General features: G+C 43.2%; 1 protein-coding gene across 1 annotated transcript in view; it reads right to left on the bottom strand.

The window, feature by feature from the left end:
• LOC139661523 (ankyrin repeat and fibronectin type-III domain-containing protein 1-like) overlaps window positions 1–22,913 on the bottom strand; it is a 53,661-nt gene extending 30,748 nt beyond the window's left edge. The window contains exons 1-3 of the mRNA XM_071539980.1: window positions 22,832–22,913; window positions 21,823–21,880; window positions 5,171–5,293 (exon numbers count right to left, since the gene is read on the bottom strand). Of these exons, the coding sequence (XP_071396081.1) occupies window positions 5,171–5,293; window positions 21,823–21,880; window positions 22,832–22,913 (263 nt within the window). The remainder of the gene's footprint in view (window positions 1–5,170; window positions 5,294–21,822; window positions 21,881–22,831) is intronic.
• Window positions 22,914–24,713: the final 1,800 nt, after the last annotated feature.

The raw sequence follows: 24,713 nt of genomic DNA, 5'->3' as shown, positions 1-24,713 counted from the left end.
TTTGTAACTTATCCCCCTCCTCTCTGCCTCTCTCCTTCCAGCTCTCCACAGTCCACTTTTCAGAGCTCTTCGTCACTCTCTCTCGCTGTCTCTCTCCATCATCTTTTCAATCTGTCTTTTCATCTGCCTTTCAATCTCACTCTCTCACTCTCTCCTCCTCTACTCCCCCATCTCCTCTTTCCTCCCCCTCCTGCTCCTCTCACCTATTTCAGTCCTCTCTGACATTCCCTTTTTTTCCTTCATATCCCTCCCTCTCTCCTCCTGCACCCCCCCCCCCCCCCCCTTTCTCTCTTTCAGTCTACCTCCCTCCCTCCTTCAGCCCCCCTCCCCACCCCCTGTCTCTCTCTGTGTCTGTGTGCTGAGTTGAGGTTTGGAGTGGAAACCAGAGTATAGAGTCGGAGACACACAGGACAAGAGGGAGCCAGCCTCATAAATCTCCCCTACTGCAGCCACAGCATCCACAGTCTAGGACACAGTGTGTGTGTGTGTGTGTGTGTGTGTGTGTGTGTGTGTTTGTGTGTGTGTGTGTGTGTGTGTGTGTGTGTGTGTTTGTGTGTGTGCACGTGTCTGAATGCATTTATTGTGGGTGCATGTGTGGCTGAGTCTGTGAATGTCAATTTCTGTGTATGCATGTGAGCACGCATGTCTGTGTCTGTGTGTGTGTGTGTGTGAGTGCATACATTTGTGGGTGAGTGTGTGTATGTGTGTGTGTGTGTGTGTGCGTGTGTGTGTTTGTGTGTGTGTGTGTGTGTGAAAGAATAGCCCTTAGCCTATCCAAAAGCAGAGAGGTAAGCAGAAATTCTGCTCCCTCCTGTGGACTGGAATCTATAGTCTCTCATCTCGCCAACAACTCAGCCTCAACAAATTAATACTGCGGGCCAAAAAGCAGTTGGAGCACAAACCTAAATAGGACACCTGAAACAGCACAAATAAACAGTTTTGTTCTGAGGAAAAGGTGTCCTATGTCCTCAAAGGTTTCTCGGTTAAATGCAAGAGATTATGTTTTGGTGCAGTAGTGTCATTAAACACAGCACAAATGTCTTTAGAAAGTTTTTTTTTTTTCTGATGGCATTTAACAATCGGCACTGAAAATCATACTTGCTCTCAAGTTAAGGTCATTGCCCATGTAAAGCACATACACTACCAGTCAAAAGTTTGGACACACCAGATTTTTCTTTATTTTTACTATTTCCCACATTTTAGAAAAATAGTAAAGACATCAAAACTATGAAATAACACAAATGGAATTATGCAGCGACCAAAAAACTGTTAAACAAATCAAAACTATCTTATATTTTAGATGGAAAGGCAAAGGGCTTTAGAAATAAATTCATACAAAAAAATGCCAGCCAATTACATATAGAGAAATAATGTTATGCATTTTTTCTAACCACTGTGAAGCCGTAGAATATACATTATTCCAGCACAAGCAAGGATCCATCCTGTTTCGCAGCAATCTCTAACAATATCTTCAGATCAGAATATCTAAAGAGAAACATTACAGGCTTCCATAACCTCCTCATTTGTCCTTCTCGTTTGAACTGACAGCTCTCAGCCACAGAAGAAAGGAGAGAAGGAGAAGGAGAGAAAGAAAAAGAAAGAGCGGGGAATATTAAAACAAATTAGAACCAAATGAGGCGAGTGGCGCTGTGTCCAAAACCGCTTTACACCCGGGCCCCTAGAGCATTGCCCTGCTTTTTCCACTGAGACTTTTAGGATTTTTTTTTTTTTTAAACCTGAGCCGCTCTCTATCTCCCTTTTTATTCCCTTTGTGCAAAATTCATAGGGATTAGTGCTTGGTAACCCCCATACCCCATACCCCCCCCATACACACCCAGCTCAACAAAATGCTAACTATTGCAATGTGTGTTTGCTCATGTACATGTGTGAGTGTGAATATCGAAAGGCAGACTGTGTGCAGGCATGAGTGTCTGCACGTGTGTGTGTGTGTGTGTGTCTGTGTGTGTGTGTGTGTGTAAATATATAGAGTACGAGAAGGGGAGGTTGGTTTCTCTCCTGACATCCAAGTTAAGACGTCATCCTGAGAGGGCTGTCAGCTCCGAGTCATCCCTGAAGACAGAGTGGCACCGGGCAGAGCAAAGGGGCCTGCTGGGACGGTGGGGCTATAAACCCTCCGATGCATGCCGCACAACCACACACACACACACACACACACACACACACATACACACGACACATGCAAACACATATTGGTCCGGTGCCAACACCACACTTTCAAATTTCAAGTTTCATTTGTGAGGTGAATTCGGTTCGAGCGCAGAACGCAATGTTACATGTCGATGTTTAAGCACTTACGTATAGAGTTTCCTCTCCAGGCATACTGCGGGGGAACTGTTATGGGAAATAAAAACGGCTTGGCCGACATTCATGGCTGCCTCTCCATTGTACTCAGGGGTTTTGGCAAAGGGCTGGAACTGCCTCTCTCTGTCCCCATGAGAGGATATGGAAATAAAGTCTTATTAACTGGGCCTACGCTGGAGCAGAACCAGTATCCCTTTATAGCCCCGGCATTGACGCTAAGACTCTGCTGGATGTCTCCTGTCTCCACATCATGCAAGGGAAGCCAGGCAGCAAATATATACTTCATTGGGAAACAGACCTATGTTAGGTCAAGCATAGAAGTTTATATATTACACTGATGTTCTCAACGTGCAAGGTATTCCCTTACAATCGAATGGGGCTAGGTCCAGGAATGGCTTCAGAGATCCAGAAGTAAACTTACATTTTTATTCAGAATCCTTGTATTCAGAAACCACCATTTTGAATTCACCCAAGGACATCGCCGCTGTAGCTCTCAAAAATGATCATCACTGATGGTTTCCCGACAAAATGCTTCAATATGTTGCAGACAGTCAGTAATCTTGAGAGGCAGCCAATACCCCCTTACTCTGCTGTGCTCCAACACTGCCGCAAAACCTCCCTTGCCACCCTCCTTCCACTCCTTTCCCCACCCGTACCCCTAGAGCCCATTTACTATGATTACCAATAACAATAACACTGCCATTATCTTTTATTATCGCGTTTTCCCAAGGCCCAGCCAGCTCTCAGAGACTTTGATAAAGCTACAAAACAGCTCCTATTTCAACCTTGTATATGGGCTGCCTTGGCTCAGAATTCCCTTAATAGTCACAGTTTGTTTGGGTACCTGACTCAAATCGACATAAACGGCAATGGTCCACTAAATAGATGGTAAAGCGTTGAGCCACCTGAGGCTGCTTTACTGCGGTGGGCTGCTGGTAGGCTCCCAGCTTGCTATTTTATATAAAGGTTGTCTCGCATTACTCCTGGTTAAACTTGTGGGACGTGTTTGAGACTGTTTTACAGTGTTAGCAGAAATAATTCTCACATTGGATCTTGCATTTTTTTGATGCAGATAGATGAAAAGCAGAATACCCACTTGTACAACCGCTGCACAAAACAACAAAGCAAGAAGCCTTATCTCTTATCTTACAAAAAGTGGTCGAAAAAGTACATAGAAAAAAATAGCTCTGCGATAACAATTATTTCTGAAAAATGCAGTAACAACAGATTGCTTACAGAGACTCCAGGAAGTGCTATAAATGTAAAACAATTCCAAATATGCAAGTGGCTGGTGGGATGTTTTCAATAGATGCTACTAGCACACATGTTTTCCTTCTGACTGGTGTGATGACTGTGCATTCCAGAGGGGCTGTGCCGGTCTCGTCAGGAGCCGCACTGACCCTGTTTCACCTCCCAGTAGCATGACTCAGCCCTCAACCTTGAGTCTCTCCTCCCAGGGTCCCCTGTTTATTATGTCACAAAAGGCCAGTCGCTCTCCTGTAACAGTGGCTCGCCCGGAGAAAGTCAGAATCCAGCTGTAGTCGACCCCCCCTCCCCCCCATCCCTCTCGTAAATGAGCATGTCCAATCTACCCACTGTGTTTCATTAAAACCAGACCACATCAATCGGGGCCTGAACTTTAAAGGCCAGGTCCCTTCTCCAGCAACATGGGAGAAAAACACGGAGCTGTTAAAGAAAAGGACCTCACACTGCACGCCGCCGCTCACACACTTAACACCGCACCTCTGCTGGTGGACCACACATCGCAGCGTCGGTCCGAGACCACACAGTAGGCCTCATAAGGCCCGCGAAAGACCTTGTAAGACCTTGTAAGACCTCACACTAGGCCGTAGCGCGGCTCAATAGGACCTCAGAGAACCCTACACCTGTAACTCCGCAAACCGCAGAGGAACTCCACTGCATAGGTACCGTAATCCCCGCTCAACAATTACAAACCTGGAAACTGTTTAGACCCGTGACTTTTTGGATATTTTTTACTTGACAAAATGAAGTGCAAAGGAAGTGTAAGATCCGCTTTAGCCCCAGGCTATTTTCCCAATGGTGAGGGAAGAAGTATAGGGGAAGAGCCAAGAGTGCATAGCAGGAAGCTCAGGGGGGAAGCCAGATGGACGGACAGCAGGATGGATGGGTAGATAAACGAGTGGAGGCAGAGAGGCCGGGTGAGGAGAGAGGAGAGTGGGAAGGATTCCCATGGGTGGGGACGGGAAGGCAGCCTCGTGATGGAAGGCTTTCAAACTCCTTTCATCGGCTGCCTGAGGACTGGAGCTTTACAAGAGCAAGATGAGCCGGCGCCACTGGAGCTGCTTGGCGCTCTCCAACGAAACCCAGACGCAGAGACAGAGCAGGACCCCGGCACCACTCCCCCCCCCCCACCCTCTCCCCCCATCCACCAGCCCCAAATCCCCACCGACCTCAGCACTGCCTTCACAGACAAACACATTACAGGAAGGCTCCCACATAGCTTTACTCTCTCTTGTTAAGTGTTACTTTTTGAACTTAAGTTATCATAAGTGCTACAGGATGGATCTTTCCATTCTGAATCCTGCTTCTGACACCAGTTTATGGAGTCCTGTATTGTTTAATCACGTAACCCTCACAGTCTGAGAATGCGATACTTGGAAAGTGTGTGGAAGAAGAGTATTTCAGTGTTGAAACAGCTTCCTGCCTTTGTCTGCCATTTTTCATGGCCACATTTATGAGAGGAAGTAGCGAAGGCCATGTAACTGATCACAACCTTAGAGTTTATAGAGCTCATGAAAAAATGGGATTCAGTATAAAGAGATTTGCACCGGCCTTCTGACGCCATCAGTTCGCTCTTTGGTCTTACCAGTCCAGACTAAGAGACCGTCTCCTGTAGGATGGAGGTCTGTCCGAGGCAGGCTTCTCTGCTTTGGCCGGACGCTCTTTCAGGGAGAGGCGATGGGTGAATTTGGAGATGCCCGACTCTGACCTGGGAGAAAGAGCAAAAAAGAATGAATCAGAAAAACACTCCATGAGGTTTACACTGCGGTTTACACTGATATCTCGAGGGAGATTTCTCTGCAGTAGCTGAACAAGCAACATTCTACTTTGAAGCACTTTCAACTTTCATCATACACACTTCAACAGCAGTTAACATCCAACATTGGCTGACCTGGCAGTGCACTATCACCACTGACATTCCAGTTCCCCAGTTCTCAGTACTGATAATTGCTAATAAGAAAACATGCTGCTTGAAAAACATCAGATTTTTTGTCTGTAAGATTTTTGACAAAAGTAAGTGGTGGTATGTATGAGCACCCCAGAGGGGCCAACACTGGTGGTCAAAGTCAAACTGTTCTAACAAAAAGGGATACTGGCTTCAATACTAGAACTGTCATACAAAAAACTCCAAAACAACTTCAAGCCTAATGCTAAAGTCAGTTTCACAGGCATCACAAAACTCATGGGTTGCAAATGCAACCCGTGAAGTTGATAAACAGTGTAACAATGCTGCAGTTCCCAGAGGACACATTAGCTTTCAGGGAAAGCCGCATACTTCCTCCCTAATTTTCTCCAAATCTCTACACAGAAAAAATGTGTGTGTGAAGTCACACACATTTTAATCTCCTCTACTGGGCTGCCAATGTCCCAGCTCAACCTTTCGCTCAAAATTAAAAACAGGAAATGTAATATTTCTTCCATTCCAGCCCAGACACATTTGATGAGATTCAGCATTGCAATATTGCTGTGGTAACAGTGGGGACCAATCAAAATGTAATAGTATTTTCTATCAAAGAGCCGAGCTCATAGAAGGACATTGCCTAAGCTGAGCACTATAATATGTGATGTAAATATTAAAAAGACCCTTTTAACAAAGGTTTATATAAATGTAGCTAAACTGAATAGAAATCAGTGGATAACTTCAAGGTAAGTGAGAGCCCTTCGAAGCAAATAAAGTTATCTCTGAGCTGTAACTGTACTTGATTCACCATATTATCCATTGAAGCAACAAAGGATGTGAGAAGTCTAAGGTGAAAAAACTCATCCTTTAAAAGGCCAAATGATGGGAGTGTTCAACTAATTTTGTCATGATGACTATTTCAAAATGATAGAAGATTATACAAAAACGATGCCATTGTGCGGCACTGCTTCTTCACCTAATCTCACACACATGCTGTTTCCATTTCATTATGAAATGATCAAACATCCCTAATGATGACTCATACATACTCGCACACATACATAGATCTCCTCTCAACTCGAGCCAAAAAGCGTTTTAGTCTCCATGGTGAGCTCTGTTGGAGACAAACTGCAGGGTGGGTGGATTGAGGATAGCGCCCCACTGGGGTGCACCCCGCCACTCAGACACAAAGCTTGTCTCTGCCACCATTATCATTCGTTTATGTGAGATGCTGCAGCTATCAAAGTTCACATAAGGCTTTGATAAAACAGCATTGATGTAATCATTCACAATAGTTCATGGAGTTCCCTTGATTACTGAACAGTGACATGGATGAGTGACAGTGTGGTGATGCATCCAACTGCACCTAATTCAGCTGCCAAACTGGCATAATGTCACATTCTCATTTTTTTCATGGTGTCATGATGCAGAGGTCTGACAGAACACTGAATGAGTAATTCATAAGTTTTTGTCCAAGAGACTGCTTTACCTCAGAGAGAGGGCAGGAGTGTCTGAGAGCGTCCTGTCAACTGTAATACTTCCATGAAAAACTGATCAGATCTGAGAGAATGATTACTCCAGAAGATGAAATTGGATCAAGGCCTTTATTACATCATGGACTTAACTTGTAAACATTCGCATTGGGGCGAAAAAAGACTGCTGTGATCCTGGAAACGAAAGTGAAACCCTTTTCAAAGTTGCAATACTATGCCAACCTCTTGCGGCTGAGCATTCTGTTACCTTGCTTGGAACATGTTCTGCTCTTTTTTTTTTTTTTTTTTTTTTTACTTTTTTACTGACAAAAAACCCAATAAGATTGCCTCATTGTCCAACTTCATCTAATCTCTCTCTCAAAATAGGCTGAGCTAAATCCACATCCTTGACAGGTACCATAAATCAACACGCTACTGTATGAACGCCAACTGAAGAAATGAAGAGAAAGAAATGAAGAGAAATGAAGAGTCTATTTCAATATTAGATATACTGTGCCTAATGTGTGCCTAAAGCAAACAGAAAGCACATTATTTAGTTATTATTAAACTTACACCATATGACCTTTGTCCGCATTAAATATTTCTGAGGATAGAATTATCTGTATTTTTGAAATATTTGCTGAATTTTTGGGAGTCATTTTTTTTCTGAAAGGTATATAGCATTTTGGAATGAAACCCTTCAAATTTTCTCACATTTTCTACAGCAGTGTCCTAGAACCAGCTGTTTCACTATAAAGAGCCATAAGCTGAGCTGAGAACGCATGAGTTCTCATTGCCCATGACCTCATGCTATGGCTTATCTAGTAGAATAACCCCCACCCCACCCAGCTCCCCTTCTTTCCCACTCCTACACCCTCAACTACTGTTTCCTGACCCTCCGCCAGCTTCTCCAAAGAGTTGGTTGACCTCGAAGACAAAGAGGCATATTTTCCTGTATGAATCACACAAGTGGGGTGTGGGATTTTGGTCAGATGGCAGAGCAACCTCTAATTGATGGTAGATTAAGCTAGGCCGGGCTTGTCCCTCTTCAAGGGCTTTTAATTTAATTAGTGCCACTGCCGAGCGCTCGCCAGCTACCGCCAGCCATCACTGTTGACTTCCCTGAACATCAACTGTAGTCTTTAGAGTGGTCCGAGAGATACTCATTCATAAATAAGCTACAAAAGCAATTAAGACAAGGTTTTGGGTCATCATTGGTTGTTCATAATTGGCTTGGTTTATGTAGAGCTATAATGTTAAACCTCAGACCGATAGTTATAGCAACGGCTCCCTGTAAAACTTCAGTCGCACATTTGGATCAAACACATGACACAACACACAATAGGATAATGACTTCAATGCCTTCAAAACACATAGGATCACGACTTCAAAGACGTAGGCCCGATGGACATAGATGAGGAATCAGGGAATCCCTTTGTAGGGTTTAGAGGAAAACTGAACGTGTGAAGCAGGTGGGTCTCAGCGGAGGGGATCTGCTGGCAACTGGCTGGCTTTTGGCTCCCTGAGAGCCTCGGCCCTGGCTCCGCCCCATGCAGCTGTCCCCGATAACATCATCACAGCGGGCTCACTGTGATGATGCAATCCCCTTGGAGGCCCATGTGCACCGGGATAGCCCAGTCGATTAGTTATCCTCTCATCAGACTGATGTTTTCTCTCTCATATTACTGGTGTTTCCTAAGTTAGACAAACACAGTCATTTGATTGTGTTTCCTCGTGGAATTGAGGCTGGTGGATTGATGCACCAAGAAAGTGAGATCCCGAAATGCAAAATGATGTGACCTTGAATCCATAGTGTCCTGCACACACAACCACTGAAGCTTTTGATATCTGCCCCTACTGCATGGAATATGCTGCAGAAAGACTTGAGGGAAACACTGAAGGAACTGGTGACTCTTAGCCAGTTTAACCCTTTGCACCCTGTGTTTCACCTTAAATTTCCTCTTAAGTAGAAGTTAGAAAAACATTTTTTCCAAACTGTTTGACAAAGTCACATCCATAGTATGTATCTGCTTGTTCCAATGCTTCATTGAAGCTACTGAGTGAAATATTCAAACCTAAGTCATGTTTTTATGGCTGCACCATTACAACAAATGGAAAAAAAAAATCTAGATGTTGTGCACCATTTTATACACATGACCCTGTAATTAAGCATGATATATTTGGTATCTTTGGAAACCTTAGGATCTTGACTAGAATTTAAAATAAAATTCTGTGGGTATGAACAAAGCTTGGCCGTGAAACATGTGATGATCCTGCATGAGGGCGCTTAGGGTAGAAGTGGTTTTAAAGCAATTGTCAGATCTAGGGAAGATTAATCTATCAGTAACTGTCAGTGGTTTTAGTAAGATGTTGCCCATGTCTTTTAACTGTACTCCACAACCCTCAATCTCTCTCTCTCTCTCTCTCTCTCTCACTCTCTCTCATTTTCTGTCTCTCTCTCACCTTCCAAAAGTCCCGTGGCCCCCCTTGCTCCAGCGCCAGTGTCTACAAAACCGAATATCTGACAGAATAACAGAATGCTCCTGATATATCCCTCTCAACTGCCTCACTCCAGTGTGACTTAGATTACCAACTTACCAGCATTAGTAACTTTCCCCCGATCCCGCAGCACAAGAGCGCTTTTGTCAGCACTGAATGGCTTGTGTGGCGATACGGAGAAAACGTTGACCTGCGCTCACATACACACTTCACGCCGTACACACACACGTTCACACTGCAATGGATCGCTTTCTTGCAAACAACTCACCTAATGTCACTTTCCCTCTCTGTTCTGTTGCCATGGCAGCAATTAAGTGTTCAGAGGTATTCATGTGCAGAACAAGCTCTGCTAAAGAACTGATTGTTCTTGTCCTTGGTACACAAAGCTATCGACTGCGCACTTTGACCCCGCACATAACCTTAGTAACCCGCTGCTATTTGAGACCAGAGTTAAGACTGTGTGGAATTCTGGCAAACCCACTGCAGCTCAAAGACAACATTTAACTGTATGTTAAGAGGTAGAAGCTTATTTATAGTATACATGACATTCATCAGTGTGATTATTGATTAGTAAATGGTATATGAATATTAACAATCCCCCCAAAAAACTGTGGATGAAGGGCGTGCGCTATAATTAAGCATCAGATCTGAGAAAATTCTACCAAAATGATCCCTCACTGTTTGTCTGCAATGTGTCTTATGATGCTATTATGTTTCTTGTTTTAATTATCACTATGTTGTTATGTTTAGCATGTTTATGATTTGATTTACGTTGACTGCAAGGCACTTAGTTGAAGTAATTTGTATAAAAGACACTATGCAAACAATATTTATTATAGCCTATTATTATCATTTATTATAATATTTAATATTATTGTGATTTGAGTCCTAAATTACAAACAATACTCCTGATTTAAAGACTTTCATTTTTCAAAGCTACTGTTGTTCAAGACTATTATTTTTGGGCATCCCTGCCTGGATGGTATATTATATTTAGATATTTGAAGAAGAGAGGGGATAAAATACGACACGAGTGCTCTGCATAACTTCTGTGATCATATTCCAGAAGTTTCTGTGTGAGATGTGTTTATGAAGAGATGCCATTGAAACCAACAGAACAGTAAGCATTACACAATCTATGTGGTCTGTCTGAGGTTGGTTGCCCTTAACCACAGATCTTGGTTCAGATTACCAAATAACAGACTCATCTGCAGTAAACCATCAGCAGGATAGACAAATATGTGACCCTGTATCAGCAGTTATGGGCAATGGCTGCCTACCTAAGAAAACAATTTTGGGAGTGGGGGAAAACAAACCACTGGGATTTGTTTGATCTCTGTCTCCTGCTATGTCTCCGTATGCCTGCCAAAGGAGCTCCAATATACCGAAAACTCACTCAAGTATGGGGGCACACACGCATATAACTAATGCATGCATATGCAAATGGTGTGTGTGCTCATAAATACACACATGGGTGCAAACACATGTATGTGCGCCCATATTACCCCCCCCCGCCCACACACACACACACACACACACACACACACACAGTTCGATCCAGGAACGTACCCCTCAAAGTGTTTCATTAGGCAAACAAAAAGGCTTTCAGTGGTCCAATCATAAAAGAGCGCAGCCAAGCTATGAACATTGCTAATTAAAATTTGCTCAAAGAAAGCCTTGTTTTCCACTCACCATCTCCGTCCAAACCCATGTCTGTGTGTACGTCTCCCTACGCGGTGGAAGCCTCTTTTATTTCACTTGGACTGCGGTCTCACCAATAAAACATATTGATATTTCTTCAAGCTAACAAGCTTTGCCCTCATTGGTGATTGGATTACATTATTTGAATTGTTTGAAGTGTAATTGATGGTGGTGGAGGGGGTCAATGAATGAGGGGTAACGGCCATTGTAGTCTTCTGCACATGATACCTGATGCACACTGCTGTTGCATCTAACTCATGATAATTTGACTTTAGATTTTTCTCAGGTTCTCTTTCAGAAGCTTGTAAAAAAGAATTCTCTATGGATTACACCTGTCCTTTAAGAAATAAAAGAAATGGACTGGTAAGAGATGACACTTAATTATTTCCAATTAGTGTGTAATAATGCATCAAAATCAGACAATGCATCACTAAAATCAGCACAAAAATATCCTTAATGAACAAAAATGTTGGCTTGAGTTTTCTAGCACCCACTCGCGACCAGTGGAGAGAGCAGGCTTTGACAGCCAGCTCATTGCCTTGAATAATAAATCTTAACAATTACTGCCTCAACTTCAAGCCCTGATGATCTAATCGTGTGTCACACCAGTCATGTGCCAAAGGAAGAGACTCTATTTTCACCCTGCGCACATTTTCTCATATGCTGCCCATCCGCCCGCTACGGTAAATAGAGATATTTCCATCTCTGCTCCCTTCCCTTCATCCCTCCGTTTGCACATCTCTGAGTCACATTCATCGTTTCATCTCTCTTCTCAAATGGCTCCCTTTCATTACTTTGCTCCCTCACTCCCGTTTTCCATGGAGTTGGCACATATAGAATTCGGCAGAGGGACAAAAAAGACAGAGAGATTGAATGTCTTTTTTCACTCTGGCTGGCTCCCTGCGGTGTTGTGTTTGACACCATTCCCTCTGTGTCCCCCTCCGCATTTGATGTGCAACATAAGGCTGACTCAACCGAGTGAGACAGATAGATGATGGATCTGCAGTCAAATTAGTCTTGAATTGAGCTGACAAGCGCGCTGAGGCCAGCAAACTATTAAACTAAACTGGAGACTGTAGCTTGACTACAGTACCGCTAACAAAAGAGGGGGGAAGCAAGCAGAACCACAGACAGTTTTCTCTCCCCACTCTCTTCGCTTGGAAGAAACTGATCTGTGGCAATTTAATAGCTATCACATTGGGGAGAAGTGTAAACACACAATTGGACATACAGTAGAGTACACAATGCATATAGCGCATGCAGTCACACAGATATGCAAATGTACACACACATATACACAGATACAAAGATACACTACATATACACATGCACACACATCACTATGTCCTGCCAATTACTTCCCTCTATAACCTTTCCTAAATGAGCAGAGGCCTTGACCCAGTGCTTTATAAGAGGATAACAGTCAAGGAAAGAAATAACAAGGTCGTGCTGTATCATACTGACTGAGGAGTTGGACTTATCTGATCGAACCTATGAGCGCTATGAGTCACTGATCTCACCAGCAGAAAAAAATGACACTTAACCACTTGAAATCCCAGGACGTCACATCACGTCACGTTATTTGTGTATTGTATCTAATAGCAGTGACATATGATTTCATATATATATAATTATCATGTGTAATATCATATGGTATCCTATCATTTCATACAATATATGGGATGTTATCATATCAGAATATTCGTTTGTGCTGTGTGATATCATCAAATTCTATATCATATTGTATTGTACCACTTCACATCGTGTCGCATCGCGTCACATCACATCACATCTTAACCACTAATAAATCTCCACAGAATCTCCAGATAGAAGTCCACATAAGACTCCAGCTGGCCTCCTCTAGGATACAGAAAAGCTCCTAAAACCTTGTGGAGCCTGAATCCTCCCCCCTGTCTCTGTCCGCTCAGTATCCCAGCACTCCTGTCTGCCTGTGTGGGTTAATGGCTCACTGGTTGGCTGGACGGATGAATGGAAGGAGAGGGAGTGAACATGAGTGTGTATCCATGCCAGTTTGAGTATTTGCATGTCCTTGCAATTACAGTAAGTGTGTTATCATCTAAGTGCATGTGTCTGTACAGGTTATGTGGGTCCATGCCTGTGGGTCTGTGCGCCTGCCTTATTGAGCTGAGGTTTTTCAGGGTTGGGCCTGACAGAGGTGGACGCCCCTCTGGTATGCTGTTTATGGCCTTAACGCAGCTTCATACATAGACACATACACACACACACACACACACACAGGGCACCCCGCTTTTCCCCGTCAACCCACAATTGAGCACGGCGTCGAGATTCCAATCAGGGTCGAGCCAGCAGACTGTGGGGATTATTTATGCTGGAAAGGAGACGGGAACCTCGAAGAGAGAAAGAGAGAGAAAGAAAGAGAGAGAGAGAGAGCGTGTGTGTGTGTGTTCTTGCATTTCTATACTTATGAGGACCAAATGTCTTCACAAATATACAAAGTCAAGAAAAGCCCTCCAAAGTGAGGGCAATTTTCCAATAAGTTTTTTAAGAGGCTATTAAGGTTATTAGGATCAGGTTTAGGTTAGGGTAAGGGTTAAGGTTAGGCATGGAGTGGAGAGAGTTAAGGTTATGGATAAGGTTTGGGGAATGCATGTGGTCAGTGAAGGTCCTTCCATGTAAAGTAATACAAATGTATTAGGAGAGAGAGAAGGAGAGCAGGGGAGAGGTGGAAGGTGGTGGGAGGTGGGAGAACACCTTGTGTAGGGTGATAAGAGATAGGCCTGGACTACACTCTCTCTCTCACACACACACACACACACACACACACACACACGCACACACACACACACACACACACACGCACACACACACACACACACACACACACAACCAATTCCAGACCTATCTCTTATCACCCTATACAAGGTTATGTCCCACCTCTCTTTTCTCTTCCCCTCCAGTTGCAGCAGCAGTTTCGAACACCTCACACTTCGACACATGGACCACTTGAATGTCGGCCATATTGCTCCCCCCCCCCACCCCCACCCCACCCAAACCTTCAAAGGTTAAGTCGTAGATTGCAGAACCTTCAACCAACCATCATGCTGGTTCCTATTGAGGAATTCTATCAATGTTAACAAGTAGTTCCTCGGTTAAGCGAAGTACACCGCTGTGGAGACCTTTTTTCCACAAGATGTGACAAGTGGCTTGGTGAGGAAAAATAACAGACCAAAATGTCAAGGAGTGACCTTAAAATGGTGATCGCGGTTAGAATGCTGAGTTGGCCTGTTTTTCCCAAAAGCAGTTTAAATCCTGAAATCATATTTGCTCTGTTGTAAGCCAGCGGACTATGAGGATCTTTAGTGTTGAGATGTTTTTGGGAAAGCTGAGCCCATTTTGATGTGTGGTTTCAAATGGGAGAGAGATGTTTGGTAAAGGATTCAACTTGTTGTGCAACTTGTTAGAAAGAAATTTTCCCTGAGAACTCCCTTAGCTAATGTGGTTATGAAGATGGAGTGTTTGTGTTTTTTTATGTATGTGTGTGTGTGTGTGTGTGTGTGTGTGTGTGCGTGCGTGTGTTTGTGCATCTGAAGAGCCAGAATGGAAAAGACCATGCTTCACAGAATCCCAGTGTTAAAGTACACCAAATTAAACTCTCTCTCTCTCTGTATCTCTTTCTCTCTCTCTCTCTCTCACACACACATACACATACACACACACACGCACTCACATACACACACACAAAAAAATTATGGCCGGGGTGCCTTACCAAAACAATGGCTGTCTCTGCCTGCTCAGTTCTTTGGCCTGGCAGCATGCTCTTGGGAAGTTCTCAAACAACCCAACATCACTGCAGCCAAGCCACATCAAATAAGCGTGCACACACACACACACAGTCACACACACAGTCACACACACACACACACACACACACACATACACACACAAACAGGGATAGAGGGATACATGCTGCAAACATTCACACACATACACTCTTCTTGTTGTGAAACACACACTGGATCAACTGCACACACACACACAAACACACACACACACACACTTTGCTGTAGAGAACACTCGTGCGCACACACACACACACACACACACACACACACACACACACACATACACACTGGATCAACTGCACAAATAGTCACACACTCAGATAGTCAGCCAGCAGCAGTCTCCTCCGGCCCGCTGAGTTAGCTCCCTCTCCCACCACCATCACCGCTATTGTAAATACTCCTCAATATGTATTTACACTGGGATTTCAGAACCCTGGAAAAATAAAAAAAAGAAATAGTTTCAAAGAAAAAGCCTGGAAAAATGAGGGAGCATGTTTCACATCGGTCAGACAGTGGGAACCCTCAGCCCTTATTAGCTTTCTCCTAGAATCTACCTTGGACTCTCCCACTGGGCGATGAGAGAGAGACGGGGTGGGTCTTCTCTCTCTGTACGTGAGGGTCTCCCTCTCTTGCGCTGTCTGTTTGTCTGTCTCTCTGTCTGTCTCTGTCTTTCTTTCTCTCCCCTTATTTCCGAAAGTGGGTGGGGGTGGGTAGAAGTCACCTAAAGATTAGGATAAACAGAGATGTGGGGGCAATATCTGTGTGTGTGTGTGTGTGTGTGTGTGTGTGTGTGTATGTGTGTGCGTGCGTGTCAGTATATTCATTGTGTGTCTGCTGTTTAAATTACAGGACAAGAGATCAGAACCATTTTCAACTACTGTTTCTTTACTCAATAAAACCCATAATTCAAATGAGGTTTGATGACATCACACAACGGGAGAACGTGCGTCTGGGTTTTCAATAAGTTTGCATGGACTGCTGCGACAGTGCAACACAGTGACTCATGGGAATATATACTATATATATATATATATATATATATATATATATAGTAAATGGGAAAATTGTAAATGTGCACAAATGTGCCAAATTACCTCTTCAGATTTGCTTCTGTAGTACTCAGTGACATCTGTGGATATACATATAGTATATACAGTATATGTATACAGTCAGCAGGGCACTCAAGGACTGTGAGAGAGCCTCGCACTCACGTTAACTAGCAAATGTACACATTTGCCACAAGGTAAAGCCAGAAGAGATTAAGGCAGCTGACCAACTATGGAGCCACAAATGCGGCATGGGACTGTAGATAATCTGTACTTGTTTCTTCTCTTTTCTTCTTTTCCTCTTGTCTCTCCTCTGCTCGCCTCTCGTCCCCTCTCTTCTCGTCTCCAACATTAGACATTCTGATCAGTCCCAGTCAGGACTCTGTGTGTACACTGAGGATACCAGAAATTCATCCAGCCTGTGATGTCACCGACACTGGACCACGGGACTGACTGCTGCAGGGCTTCGGCTCTGTGTCGCCTGTAACCACGGCAACCAGCAGCTGTTGCCAAGAGGTCCTTCAAATATGGGGAGAGTGGCAGTAAAACAACTTTAAAGGCTATTCAAGTGCCTTAAAACATCAAACAATATGTTTTTAAGAAGGTTTGAGTTGTGTGTCCAGTTTTTCCTCAAGTGCATGGCAAGTTGGATAACATGCATCACAAGTATTCCATCTATTGGAAGCTATTTAGGTCAGCTAAAGAAATGGTCCTTAAGGAGATCCTACAGGTCCAACACTGTGGAGGATATACAGCAATGATGAATGAATCTTAAAGGAGTAGTGTGGCATTGTTCTTGTCTCTGGCTGTTTGTTGTGTGGATCCATGAAGGATCTTATCGTTAAGACAGTGACAGATTGCGCTACACTATAGAATGTGGTTTTACTCTCAAAGCAAAACAAAGAGTCAGGCTTGATGCATAGCTGGTGCACAAATATTCCCTCTCTTTCACCTAAAGTTATTCTGTCTCACATACACACACCCACCCACACACTTCACCCCCATCTGAGAACGATTACATGGCCTGCTCCCGTGAATAAATTAGTCTAATCAAGGTCTCTCTTCCCTGACATCCGCACCTAAATCCCTCGCTCCGCCGCCCTGAAAAAAAAAAGCGGAGCATCCTCCAGCCCCCCCGACCCCCCCCCACCCACCCGGTACCCCCGACCCCCCCGGCCTCCCATCCCTCCATTCCTCCTTCCTTCCTGTACTGTCTGCACCCAGCAAGAGTGAGAGAGTAAGACAGAGAGCGAGAGAGAGAGACAGAAAGAGAGAGATGAGAGGATATAATTGTTAATATGGTGGAGGATGAGCTAATACGGATGGGGTATTAAAGGACACACACACACACACACACACACACACACACATACACACACACATTTGTTATGGATGAAATGCCTGTATGTGGTCACTGGTACTCCAGGTTAATAATGACTTCCAGATGGGGAAAGATGTAGAAGATGAATGTGTGTGTGTGTGTGTGTGTGTGTGTCTCTATGCATTTTTGTATGTGTGTGTGCGCATACATACTGTATATGTGTGAATACTGTATATATTTACTGTATATGTATATTTATGCACATTCACTGGACTTGACCAATGTGTTGGAGCGGCTATTGAACAGTTCTTCCATTCACTCTCGTTCTGGGGCCAACTCATGTCACATGACTGCTGGGCCTTGAAAACAGCTGCTTGTCTCCTGGCAACAGATGTCTCCCATTCTGGCACAGACACTGCCCGCTGTGCCAGCATACCTGGCACATCACTGTGGTGAGCATGGGACACATTGGATATGACAAGGAAGTACACACTGAATATATAATTGAGCCCATGTGACTTATGGGCCATAGAGAGATCAGCCTCCAAACTCACACAGGCATGCAGGTAAGCACAGACATATCCTGTAAGACGATCCTGTAAGCTTTGTATTCATTTTTGATTAACTTTTGTTTTTATTTTATCTTTTGGCAGCTGAGCTTTAGAATGGCAATGTTATGGAGGTTAATGGGAAACATTTTCAGTGAATACTTCATAGGTGTAGGGAGAGGAATGCGGCATGGCGTCCGCAGTGCAGCCTGGTCAAATTCTATCTCTGCATCTCTGCATCTTACTTGTTACAGATACACAACTAAACTCAGGCTTTCAGATGTTGCTTCGAATTCAGCCCCAGAGACTGATTGGAGACACACACACACACACACACACACACACACACACAGACCTCCATGTGGTTAAACAAGAGAAGCCTGTTGCTATGAAACCACGCGAGCGCTGACACTCAATTCAAATGCACAGCAACAATGTTGAAAGCTGTCTTTTATTGGGGGACATACATAAACACACCTGACTGATAAAAGAAGATAGAAAAAACAGTAGTTCCATGAGTACCTGGCTGTTTGAGACAGCTTGGAAGTAGCAAAGAAAGACTGCGAAGCAAGGTTCCACTCATTGAAGTTACAGTTCAAAGCAATGGCATAACTTTCAAAGGAAGACAACTAGCAGATGTTTTTCTCAAACAAAACAAACCATTTGTGAATAAGTATTTAGATCTGCACAATTGTGGTCTCTATTCTCTAGTAGGGGCTAGATCATGTTGTGTCCTGTTTATTCATAAAGTAATCCAAATTTGGCATCTTGAAATGTTGTGGACTGCGATAATGAGAAAAATTGGATAATCACCTACATGGTTATGTGACACAGTCAGCACAGTATATTAACAATGCCAGTGGAATCCCACATCAGAGACCTGATTTCTAATCTTCCTTACATGTTCACGTTATGTTGCCATTATGTTAACTCAGCAACGTTTTTGTATCTTTTAAATAGTTTGGCAGTTTATTTACAGTTAATATAAGTTAAGATGGAGCAAGTCAATTTCTGTCCTGTTCTGGGTAATTATAGGACACAACCGCACAGAATTGGACAGCAGCAGGTGGCGCAGGGCAGGACACAGGACAAGACAAGACAAGACACAGCAGCCACCTAATGGTATAAGACCCTCATTATACAGGACAAGACACTAAATTGCACAGGACAAGACAGAGAGGACACACAACGATCTCATCCTGTCACCTAGGCTTTGCTCTCCTTACTGTTTTACCGCTCAGTTATCATGGCACAGCATTTGAGTGTCACATTAACAAGATATGTCAGAAAGATAGTGTTGTTGTTACAGTATTGTTGATAGTGTTGATAGTGTTGTTCTTGGTGCCAATATATCTGCAAACACACACACACACTCACACACTGAGAGACACAAATCCCACAGAGGATGTTATTTTTGAGATACCACTTGGAAGAGGCAGTTTCAATTACTGACAAATACACATGCATACATGCATGCGCACATACAGTATATGCCGGGTACATACTGAAAAACATAAATTACTCTCAATTTACTCTCATAGAGGAACCAACTTTCCATCATGCTTTCACAGCAGTGATGTCCAAGCAGTTCATTTTCGGACAAAGAGGTGAGAACAATTAGTCAATCTGTGAGCGTTTTTGTTTTGGTTCCATGCAAGAAACAATTAGTGTTTAATTACATGGGGGTGGGAGGGGTGGGAGTGTGGGTGGGAGGGTGTGGGTGGGTGGGGGGTGCAGTGAGACTGGCACAAATCATGGGCAGTTAACTAAAGTGGATTCTTGTCAGTCAACACAGTGGCACGCTGAAAAATCAGGCTGACTAGGGAAGTATCACTGTATGCATAATTGGCACGTAGATTAGCATGGATTATGGGCCAGGCTCAGACAGAATTAGCATGCTTTCAAACACACACGCACATGGCCACACACGTGCGCACACACACACACACACACAAACACACACCTCCCTCAAAAGCTCAACATTGTGGAATTCTCTGCGTCCAAACAGATGAATCAGCTCAAATTCTTCAGCAGCTTGTAGTTTCCATGTAAAACGAGGCACTTGAGCTGCCTAATGTCCCGCAATAATCACCATGTTATATTACACATGAATGAGGTCATTAATTAAGCTAATTGATGCTTCAATAAATAAATATTTGCCAATATACTTGTCTGCACATAACTCATGACTCCTCATCAATATGCACATTTCTAGGAAGGAAGGAGGAAACTCTGGTGTCAGTATGAAGTTTCTATCATGTATTGTTCTTTAGTTATTGTGTTCACAAGAATGTGTCTGCACACAGACAGACAGACAGACGCCACCATGACAACATCATGTCCCGCACACCATGTGCCATAGTGGAGGGACAGACAAATGCTGAAAGCCATTGACCTGAATCTGTGATCATGTCCAGCTGGTTTCTTTTGCTCTTTTCTTGCTCCAATTGGAGTCTGAATTTATAAAAGCAAAGCAATGTGAGCGCTTGATATTTTAACCCCCACACATGGAGGGTGGTGCAGCTAAAGTTAGAAAGGCAAGTCAAATAGTTGTCCAAACAAAAGGAAAAGAGAGGAATATATGGACGGACGGATGGAGAGATGAAGAGATAGTGGGTGAGAGGGATGGATGGCTGAAGGGATCAATGGATGGATGGAAGGGACTTACTTCTTGTGGTGACTCTCCTTCCGGTCGGCAGAACCCAGACTCTGTAAATAAGAGAAGAGAGACAGACATTATAATGACCATCTCAGACTCAGCTATGTCCCAACACTCCATCCTTAAGTGCAGTTGTACACTACATGGTTATAAAATCAGGGAACTGGTGCAAGGGTTTATGCATAATGCAGTGCGCGTTGTATTTTGTTACATTATACAGTATTTTGTCATATTGGCTTGAATGTCCTGGTGGCTCAGTTGACTGTCTACTTTGATGTATCTAACAAAGGCAAAATTACCAAAAAATAATATTGGCTGGTTGATGAAGGCACAGAACTAATATGGGTCCTAGATGACACAGCAAATCATGAATGTGTGTCATTTAGTTTCCTGTCCATTATGGCGCTAAGACTTCTCAGCATGTACATATTTGTAAAACTGCCAAAAAATATAAAAGATTTGAATCAAGCAAATAAACAAACACACACAATAAGTACAGTACAAGTAGATTGCCAGTAGAAAATTGTGCTCAAGTGTGTGACAACAAAGGTTTAGTTAAGGGTCTGCACAAAAAGTAATGCGCTCAATCAAAGCAACAGCAAGGTGTATTAATCTGGAAAACAATCCAATTACACACATAAGACAGACAAATCCTACGTTCTCCCTTAACCGAGTTTAATTTATTAGGATCAAAGTGACCTTATTGTTAACATATGTCTCAACCCTCCAGCCAATCATTTACCTTCAAGTGACACCAATCAAATGATCAATTCCACCCTGTAAAGGAGCCAATTACATGTGTAATGACCTTGTCCCCAATTAAAAATAATTAGCTCCCTGCATGGCAACAAGTACAAATGCTGATCCACTGGATACACTGTCCACGCATACATTTATCAGTTTGATGTGTGTGTGTATGTGTGTGTAAGAGAGAAACAGAAGGAGAACGAGAGAGTGAGAGAGAGAGAGAGAGAGAGAGAGAGAGAGAGAGAGAGAGAGAGAGAGAGAGAGAGAGACTGGAAGTTCAAAGAGCCATTTCCCTCAGGCCGGTTTTGATGAAGAAATTAACTGAGTTTAAAAACTCAAAGTCCAAAAATAATATTTCCTGTCATCTCTGCTCAACAGGGATGCTTGAATACCTCCCTGCAGCATAGCCAACTTAATATGCACACATGCAAAACACACACAACCACACACACACACACACACACACACACACACACACACACACACACACATATACACGCACACAAGCGCAGAAACACACAGTATTCCCCTGCTGTCCACATCATCCACAGGAGTGTAGCACTTAGAGGTGACACATGCTGAGACAGACAGAGGCACACACAGAAACACAGAAACACAGAAACACACACACACACACACACACACACACACGACTGGCCTTGGGGCTGGAGACATTTTTGGAGTGTAACTCTGTTGCCGTTTTGCATTTTCATTTATGGCAAAAAAAAACAATTCAAGCTCGTCTAATGAGGGGGAGGCAGCGGTGTAACTGCAAGCGACTCCCACCCCCCTGCCACGCTCTGCCACCAGCAGCACCTTGGAGCTAAATGGAGCATCTGAACCCCTTAATAAGTGGGCCAAGTCAACGCTGTCAATCACTTGACGACATAATCTATTTGTAACCCGATGTAGCCCATAGCTCTTACATACCAATGCACAACATCTGATGTAACTATTCCTTGTGCCATAATCTAGGGTTTATGTAGAAACTTGGAAGCTGGATTAAGGAGGTGAAGAGTGGTTCCGCAAAAGTCTTTAATGGCAGAAATAATTCCCTATTTATTGGAAGAGAAGGTGATTATATCCTATTAGATAATTATGTTATTACTGAGTGAGTGATACTGACGGCATGTTCCAACCCAGCCTCTCTACAACGAAAGCTCTTGTCTCAAATGGAGGTTTGTGGGAAGAGTGATTCACTGCTGGTGTTCACTAAAGTTCTGTGCGTCTGGACTTCGAGCGAAAGCGTATGAGCGGTACTGCGTGCGTATGCTCGAAAAAGAAGTGGGGAAAGGGCATTTCCTCCATTTGAGTCACAAGCTCAACATCAGATAGAAACGTGGTGTTTTGAGAGTGTGTGTGTGTGTGTGTGTGTGGGTCTTTGTGCTTTTATGTGTGCAGTGCCGTGACATTTTGGCCAGCGAGTGACTTCTCTTTGCGTATGCGTATGCGTTTGCGCGTGCGTCTTTGAGCGCCGGAGCGTTTCATCCTGCTGGTGGGGATAGGATGTGCCATACAGAGTGGCTGACCTTTCACCTCCCAGCTCCCCCGCAGTGGACCCAGCCAGTGCCACTCTGCCAGGAGGCACGAGGACAGGTGGGCGTCCCTCATCTGAACGATAGATCTGTGGGGAGGGGGGGGTGAAGAATCGCTATTTTAGAACCACCTTTTATGCTGAACTAATGACCACACCAGTGTAGGAATAAGTGGACTTAGACTTATGAAGACATGCTTATTTTATTTAAGGCAGAAAATGTCTAAAAAGTCCACCTTTCAGTATTATATGGTGGTTTTCCCACTGAGAGCAATGCATCTTTTTACTTTATTTATTATTCAGTGCATTTATTGACGTGGCTTGGTCCCGGGGTCAAGGTCAAAAGATTTTCTGTTAATGGATGGAAAACATTACTATCACAGTAAAGAGTATCATTAAGGAAACAATTTTGAGACACAAGGTATTTGCAGGGCATCAACAAAATGACTATGTCAAATAATTTAAAGTCACAATGAAATGAACAAATTGTTAGCAAATTGTCCATATCATAACATAACGTATCATCTATTTAATAGAAAATGACAAACAATTAATTTTTATTTTTATTTTCTTGTATTTTAATATCAAAATCCTGTTACATTTAGTGTCTGGAAAAGTGCATTTTTAGTGATTAATATACAGTGTACCAGTGAGCTAACATAAAAATTCCCACCAATAATGCCATCACAGATTTTTGAACAACCCCCCCCCCCCTCCTCCCCTCCCATCATATAAAACCTGCAACTTCACAACTTCCAAAAGTGACACTGCTTCCTTTTCCTAAGACACCATGACTGCGTCCTGATGGCTGGAATTAATTAATTTGGAAGAACCTGGAATTTGTGACAGCTCAAGGCTATGCGCAAAGCATTTTCTATCTTTTGAACATTCTCCACATTATATCCTGCCTAACATCCTGTTTTAACTAGAAATACATCAAATTATGAAAGCAAGACACCATCAAAATGCTGTTTCCTTGTGACTTTAATCATCAATTAATTAATCAGGGTGCCATACAGGACTTAATCATTCATTAGATTAATGATATTCTGAAGAAATGAATCTGCGCAGTAAAGCTACCTGTGTATATACCAGCCTGTGTTGGTCACCGCAAAGTAACGCCAACCTCTTCAATCACAGCATCCTTGGTGCACTGTGCATATGCACCTTGCCACTACCAACTCTCATCTGCACCCTCTCACCTCTGTCCACCTCTGCCCACAGAAAGCATCTCTGACAGTCATACTTGAACATATGACGAACAATATTCAAATCAGCAGTCATACAATCTCCACGGCTCTTCAAAAGGCTGCGGGACAAATTATCAACATTACCCATAATCATTGCGGAGACTTAATTTCCACTTCCTACTCACTACTCAGTCCTCAAATGCCTGTCCTGCCCCTCAATTTAATTACAATCAGTGTATCAGTGTATCCAGTGTAATTACAATCATCAAGGCACCTGAAAACAAATGGGGCTATTCTCCACACCTCAGTGGTTTATCTTAATGATAGAGGAGACAACTGTCTGTATCTTAATGATACAGCATGGGAGACAATTGTCTGGTTTTACACTCCCAAGCGCAGGATACATTTTCTGTTAGGTGTACAGCAGGTGTGAAAAGGGGGCCATTAGGAAAACAGCTTAAAACACTTCAGCATCCCAAGTAGTCATTAAGAGGGATGTATGATGCAAATGTTGCACGATTAAATGATTTAAACAAATAACTAAGAAAAAATTGATTAGGAAAGGGTGACAGAATTTATGATGGAAGGCATTGTATGCCTCCAATAATAATAGTAGGGTAGGTAAATAAATCGCACAATGCATACTGTGAGAATCAATCAATCAATTAATCAATCACCAACAATCAT

The sequence above is a fragment of the Centroberyx affinis genome, unplaced genomic scaffold, assembly GCF_046629955.1.
Source record: "Centroberyx affinis isolate AG114_WGS23_722 - 3 ecotype Tasmania unplaced genomic scaffold, CSIRO-AGI_Caff_v1 ptg003541l_1, whole genome shotgun sequence".
Taxonomy (NCBI): Eukaryota; Metazoa; Chordata; class Actinopteri; order Beryciformes; family Berycidae; genus Centroberyx; species Centroberyx affinis.
This window is presented reverse-complemented; position numbering and strand designations above follow the sequence as displayed.